The sequence below is a fragment of the Quercus robur genome, chromosome 4, assembly GCF_932294415.1.
Source record: "Quercus robur chromosome 4, dhQueRobu3.1, whole genome shotgun sequence".
NCBI lineage: Eukaryota > Viridiplantae > Streptophyta > Magnoliopsida > Fagales > Fagaceae > Quercus > Quercus robur.
The window spans coordinates 21857844-21865253 of NC_065537.1; the positions used below are offsets into that span (position 1 = coordinate 21857844).

Consider the following 7410-nt stretch of genomic DNA (forward strand, 5'->3'; position numbering starts at 1 on the left):
TTTTTCTTCAAAATACTATTTTTCAATTTCAACTAATGAAACATGTTTTTGATTTCAAAAATACAAGAAAATTGTTTTTTTTTTCTTTATATTCCCAAAAACAAGTTTTTGAAAATAGAGAACAAAAACTGTTATCAAACATAATCATTCATTGTGTTTTTTTTTTTTTAATTAAATTTTATCCCATAACTATTGCTTACGAAAATATTCGTTTATATTAATTTTAATGTTTGTCTAGATATCATAGAATTTGTAATTTTCTTTTATATGTTGTGCTGTTGCAAAATTATTACCATATATATATCTAAAATATATGCTTTCAAGTAATTAAGGTTTAAGCATACATTATGTCGTTTAGGGTTTTGTAGTTTAATTAGGGCACGTTTGGTCCACTGTAATGATTATTACATGAGAATAGAAATAAGTATTACAAGGAATACATTAAATTGGAATGTAATAAGTATTACTTTTCATTAGTTTGGTGACCATTTAGGAATAAAATCATGAATATGCATCCACAATTTAGTAGAGTAAAAAAAGAAGAAGGTGTAATTAAATAATTTTTAAGTCAAATTTCTTAAAATACACTTGTAGGGGCCGTTCGATCAATAGGCCCATTAAGGTCAGGATTGTTGGGCCTGTGGCCCATCCGAGGATTCATATCCGTCCAAAGAGGCCAAGTCCAGTCATAAGGTAATTACTGAAGGGGGTGGTAGTCAATATCACGGGGGTGAGGTGCTGTATTCGTCCGAGGACGCCATACTCCTCAGCACTTTGCGTCCGAGGACGAACAGGGCACAGTCTTGTGGCAGCCGAGCCTTAGAATTATGTCACCAATGCGGATAGGATCACAGACCAAGGGTAAAAGGGAAAAGATAAACAAATATCTATAACCATAGCTGCCTCTGCATTAATGACTTCTCAACCAACTCTCTGGCCGCATTAATGTGGAGGTGATACCTGAACAGTAAGGAGGCAGCCTTACAGCTGCCCATAGGAAGTTCCAGGAGGTGCTGGATGGGACAGAAAGAAATCTTCCGAACCCAATCTACACGTGTGCGGTGAGGATGGAAGGCAAAGGGTGGTATATAAACTGAAAGAAGAACATACAAGAGGGGGATCGAAACAGAAAAAGGAAAAAAAAAAAAAGAAAAACACAGACAAAAGAAGAAGGGCAAAAAGAGAGAAAAAGAACTGTACCGATTACCAAAGGGAACAATCGTTGTACCAACTTAAGACTTTCTATATACGTGGGAGTAAAACCTTTGATTATACAAAAGTTAACCTAGTTCTTTACACCCACGCTCTACAAATCATATTGTTTGGGCCTTTTTACGTACGAACCCAACACTGTTACGGGTCGTTACGAATCGAGTCCTTACAATTGGCGCCGTTTGTGGGAAGAGCTTGTGTTAGCTTAAAGGACTTCTGGAACAACGTTTCTGATGGAGGAAGTGGGTCCACATCACCCCGCGACGGGACCGCATCAGTAGGATGTCAACCTGCACCAGGCGGAGTCAAGGGGCTCTCAACACGGTGGTCCTTGAAGGAGTCCTGAATGAAGAGAAGGCCATGAAGGGAGCGTATGTACAACCCATACAACCAGGAGCCACTCTCGTGGGAAGAGTCGCGTATCCCACGCGAAGCATGATGGGAATCTGCAACGTGAGATTGCGGATTTGAAGAGAGAGTTGCGCCATGCACGGCGGGAGCGTTCCCCACCTTGCTCCGAGCCATCATCTGAGGAGTCGGATGGAACTAGTTATAGGCGGAGGTCGAGAACTTCGCCAAGCGAGACTTTCTCCTATGAAGAGGAGCACCGCCATCGACGTAAGCGTAGAAGTCCAACTAGCAGGGGCTTGGAAAACGATGCCATGAACAAAGCCTTGAGTCAAATTTCCAAGTCGCCCTTTACGAGAAACATAGACGATGCTACCCATCCTCGGCGATTCCATCAGCCTACGTTCTCTCTGTATGATGGCCATTCAGATCCGGTGGAACATGTAAGCTATTACAGCCAGAAGATGGCTATTCACTCCAGGGATGATGCTTTGATGTGCAAGATTTTTCCATCAAGTTTGGGTCTGACGGCGATGAGGTGGTTCAATGGCTTAAGGGCCAATTCTGTTGGATCTTTCAAAACACTGACTCGGGCTTTTGGTGCTCGTTTTATTACATGCAGCAGGACTCCTCGGCCTTTGGGATCCTTGTTGACTTTGTCTATGCGAGAGGGCGAAACTCTCAAGAGTTACTCGGATAGGTACTGGGAAATGTTTAACGAAATAGAGGGAAAGAATGATCCCGTGGCTATAACCACTTTCAAAGCTGGCCTCCTAGCTGATCACGATTTGAGGAAATCCTTGACCGGTAAACCTGTCACTAGTGTGCGCCAGCTGATGGACATAATAGATAAGTACAGAAGGGTAGAGGAAGATCAACTTCAGGGGAAAGGAAAGGCCAAGGTGATCCCTCAGGAGAGGAGGGATTTCAGGTCGGACCGTTATAATAACAGCCGACCAAGGCGGGACTTTGTTGGGCAGTCGGGCTCGGCGGACGCCCAGGTTGTTAATGCAGTATTTCGGGAGCCCGTTCAGCAGGTTTTGGAGAAGATAAAGAACGAGCCATTCTTCAAATGACCGAACAAGATGGCGGGAGAGCCTAGAAAACGCAACCCGAGTTTGTATTGCCATTATCATCAGGATCATAGGCACACGACGGACAACTGCAGGAATTTATGGGACCATTTGGAACAGTTGGTCCATGAAGGGAAATTAAAGCAACTCTTGCATTACTCTAGTGGAAGGGCGAGCCAAGCAGGTTCCGAGGTGCGTGGGGACGCTTCATTAAGGCTCCCCCTGGGTACGATTAACGTTATCTTTGCGGCCCCGAGAAGGACTGGATCTTGCCCCTCCAGAGTGTTGTCGGTGTCCCGCTCCCCAGCTAAGGATCACTCTCAGGCATTGAAGAGAGCCAAGAGGCGTGTCCCCCTGATTTTGGGCTTTTCAGATGAGGATATGGTTGGGACCATACAGCCCCATGAGGATGCCTTGGTGGTAACGTTGAGGATTAGCGGGTACGATGTCAGAAGAGTGATGGTTGATCAGGGAAGCGCTGTGGATGTGATGTATTCAGATTTGTACAAAGGGCTAGGTTTGAAACCAGAGGACTTAACGACCTATAATTCCCCTCTAGTAAGTTTTGAGGGAAGGTTGGTCACTCCCATGGGGCTAATCAGGCTGCCCGTGCAGTCAGGTACGGATGTAGTGGAGGTGGACTTTATTGTCGTGGATGTTTTTTCTCCGTACACGGCTATTGTGGGCAGACCTTGGCTTCACACCCTTAAAGCGGTTTCGTCCACTCTACATTAGAAGGTGAAGTACGCATCCGGAGACCAAGTGCTGGAAATAGTAGGGAGTCAGGCGGCTGCTCGGCAGTGCCTAGTAGCGGCTATACAACATCGGCCAAAAGCAGAAACCTCGGCTACGGCCGACAATGAGTTATAGCAATTAAAGTCCCCAGTATCAAGCTTAGACGTGCCAGCCAATGGGGTAGAGTGTGAAGATTTGGAGAAGGTAGTTGTTGCTGATGATCCAGAAAAATTCTTCCAGGTTGGGGCCAAATTTCCTTTGCAAGAGAAAGTGAGTTTGCTAGAATTCCTCCGAGCCAATGTGGACGTTTTTGCATGAGACCCGTATGAAGCCCCAGGGGTGGACCCGAATTTCATTTGTCACCGACTCAACGTGAACCCTGCCGTTATGCCCAGGAGACAACCTCCTCGGCGACCATCGAAGGAGCATGCCGAGGCGGTTAGAAGCGAAGTTGCCAAGCTCAAACAAGCTGGGGCTATCAAGGAAGTTTTTTACCCTCAATGGTTGGCCAATACGGTGGTAGTAAAAAAGAAGACAGAAAAATGGCGGGTGTGCGTGGACTTCACGGATCTTAATAAGGCCTGCCCCAAAGATCCATTTCCTATGCCGAAGATCGACCAGTTGGTGGATGCGACCGTGGGTCACCCTAGGATGAGTTTCTTGGATGCCTTTCAAGGGTATCACCAAATACCGCTGGCCGCCGACGATCAGGAAAAGACTGCTTTTGTGACCCCGATTAGGAATTACCATTACAAGGTGATGCCCTTCGGCTTGAAAAACGCTGGATCTACCTACCAAAGCATGATGACGAAAATGTTTGAACCACAACTGGGTAGAAGTATTGAAGTTTATATCGATGATATGGTTGTGAAAAGTAAAGTAGTGTCCGAACACGTGGAAGACCTCACGAGTATCTTCGGGATACTGAGAAAACACAAGTTGCGCTTGAATGCTTCGAAGTGCTCCTTTGGTGTAGGTTCCGGGAAATTCTTGGGGTACATGGTGACCCATAGAGGAATTGAGGTGAATCCAGACCAGATTAAGGCCATTAATGATTTGCAAGCACCTCGGAATCCAAAAGAGGTGCAGAAACTGACGGGGATGACTGCCGTGCTGAATCGGTTCATCTCCAGGTCGGCTGAGAGGTGTCGTCCTTTTTTCCGCCTATTACATAAGTGGCAAGGATTTGAATGGACAGCGGAGTGTGCTGAAGCGTTCCAGCAGTTGAAAAATTACTTGTCCAGGCCGCCTATCATGTCTAGCCCTGAAGTGGATGAGGTGTTGTATGCTTATTTGGTGGTAGCCCCTCATGCAGTTAGTTTCGTCTTGATACGAGAACACAATGGCGTCCAAAGGCCGGTTTATTATGTAAGTAAATCCCTCCATGAAGCCGAGGTGAGATATTTGTCGTTAGAAAAGGCTATACTGGCGGTAGTTTATGCAACACGCAAACTTCCGCACTATTTTCAAGCCCACACTGTGGTTGTCTTGACCCAACTGCCTCTTAAGTCCATACTCAGAAGTGCTGATTACACCGGAAGAATTGCCAAGTGGGGCACGATTCTGGGCGCTTTTGATATCAAATACATGCCTCGCACCTCTGTAAAAGGTCAAGTCCTTGCCGATCTGGTGGCTAAATTCGTTGAGTGCCCCGAGGAAGTTAATAGGAATCGAGATCACATGGATGAAAAATCGGTTGGCCTAATATCCGCACAAGGAGAGTCTTTGTGGAAGGTGTACGTAAATGGGGCTGCAAACCAGCGGGGAGCAGGATTGGGATTGGTGTTGATATCCCCCGAAGAGGTCCTCATCGAGAAGTCGTTAAGACTAGGGTTCTCAGCTACTAACAATGAATCAAAATACGAAGCTTTGATAATGGGAATGGGTATGGTCCATAAAATGGGCGGAAAGGCAGTGAAGTTATTCTCGGACTCGAGATTGGTAGTCGGTCAGGTGAAAGGAGAATTGGAGGCTCGAGACCCGAGGATGCAAGGGTATCTGGACCAGGTTAGGCGTCTACGAACGAAGTTCGAGTCTTTTGACTTGTTGCACATTCCTCGAGGTGAAAATACCCACACTGATTCCTTGGCGACCCTTGCCACCTCCTCAGTAAGAAATTTTCCTCGGATGATTATCGTCGAAGACCTGTGTACCCCTACCTCACCAGAAAATGAGGTTTGCCAAATCAGACAAACTAATCCGTCGTCAAGTTGGATGGATCTCATATTAAAATTCCTTGAAAGTGACGTATTGCTCGACGATAAGGTGGAGGCTGAGAAAATACGAAGGAGGGCTCCTCGGTATTGGTTATCCGAGGATAAAAAGTTATACAAACGGTCCTTCTCTGGGCCGTACCTGCTCTTTGTGCCACCTGAGACAGCAGAATTGATACTGGAGAAATTGCATGAGGGCATCTGTGGGAGCCATACGGGGGGAAGGTCCCTATCATGTCGAGCCCTCAAACAAGGTTATTGGTGGCCCAGTATGCGGAGGGAAGCGCAGGAGTACGTTAAAAAATGCGATCAGTGTCAAAGATATGCTCCGAATATCCACCAACCGGGAGGAGTTCTTAACCCTCTCTCTAGCCCTTGGCCTTTTGCGCAGTGGGGGTTGGACATTGTCGGCCCTTTTCCTAAAGCCATAGGAAACAAGAAGTATCTGCTGGTCGGCACAGACTACTTCACTAAATGGGTGGAAGCTGAGCCCTTGGCAAACATCAGGGACGTAGATGTGAAGAAGTTTGTTTGGAGGAACATTGTTACACGATTTGGAGTTCCCCGAACTCTTGTCTCAGATAATGGACTCCAATTCGATAGCAATGCCTTTAGGGAATATTGTTCAGAATTGGGAATAAGAAATAGATATTCCACTCCGGCTTATCCATAAGGCAATGGGCAGGCGGAAGCTGTTAACAAAGTAATAGTCAATGGGCTTAAGAAGAGACTGGATGACGCGAAAGGAAAATGGGTGGAAGAATTGCCACATGTGCTTTGGACGTATCGAACAACATCCCGACGTTCGACGGGGGAAACTCCCTTTTCCATGACCTATGGGGTCGAGGCCGTCATTCCCCTGGAAACTGGATTCCCAACGTTAAGGACCAATACATTTTCTGCGGGTAGCAACGATGCGATTTTGGAGAAAAGCTTGGACCTGATTGAAGAACGAAGGGAGAGCGCGATGGTTCGACTAGCTTACTACCAACATAAACTCAAGCAGGGCTATGATAGCAATGTGAGGATGAGGCCGTTAGCCATAGGAGATCTGGTGCTGAGGAAAGTCCTGGGGGCCACTAAGAATCCAAATTGGGGAAAACTGGGACCCAATTGGGAGGGGCCATATCGGATCACTTCTGTAACAGGAATAGGAGCCTACTATCTAGAGGACCTAGATGAAAAGCCTGTACTCCATCCTTGGAATGTAAATAATCTCAAGAGGTATTATTATTAATAAAAGTGTTTCAATTCAAATACTTTCTTTTAACTTACGTCAACCATACATCCTGTACTCCTGCATCTTATGATTTATATTGAAATGTTAAACAGAAACTAAGCTATGCCAGGTCCTCGGATCGCAAACTTAGTGGAAATTAACGTCCTATGATTTATATTGAAATGTTAAACAAAAACTAAGCTATGCCAGGTCCTCGGATCGCAAACTTAGTGGAAATCAACGTCCTATGATTTATATTGAATTGTTAAATAGAAACTAAGTTATGCCCGGTCCTCAGATCGCAAACTTAGTGGAAATTAGCATCCTATGATTTATATTGAAATGTTAAACAGAAACTAAGCTATGCCAGGTCCTCGGATCGCAAACTTAGTGGAAATTAATGTCCTATGATTTATATTGAATTATTAAACAGAAACTAAGTTATGCCCGGTTCTCGGATCGCAAACTTAGTGAAAATTAGCATCCTATGATTTATATTGAAATGTTAAACAGAAACTAAGCTATGCCAGGTCCTCGGATCGTAAACTTAGTGGAAATTAACGTCCTATGATTTATATTGAATTGTTAAACAGAAACTAAGTTATGCCCG

The 7410-nt window shown here is 45.2% G+C and overlaps 2 protein-coding genes across 2 annotated transcripts; both read left to right on the forward strand.

Annotated features, from left to right (window-relative positions):
• The first annotated feature begins 2024 nt into the window (after positions 1-2024).
• On the forward strand, positions 2025-2636 carry LOC126721554 (uncharacterized). Its single transcript, XM_050424605.1, has one exon. The coding sequence runs from the start codon at positions 2025-2027 to the stop codon at positions 2634-2636; it is 612 nt and encodes a 203-aa protein (XP_050280562.1).
• Positions 2637-2645: 9 nt separating this feature from the next.
• LOC126721555 (uncharacterized) lies at positions 2646-3368 on the forward strand. The gene has a single exon (XM_050424606.1). It carries the CDS (start codon positions 2646-2648, stop codon positions 3366-3368), a length of 723 nt encoding a protein of 240 aa, XP_050280563.1.
• Positions 3369-7410: the final 4042 nt, after the last annotated feature.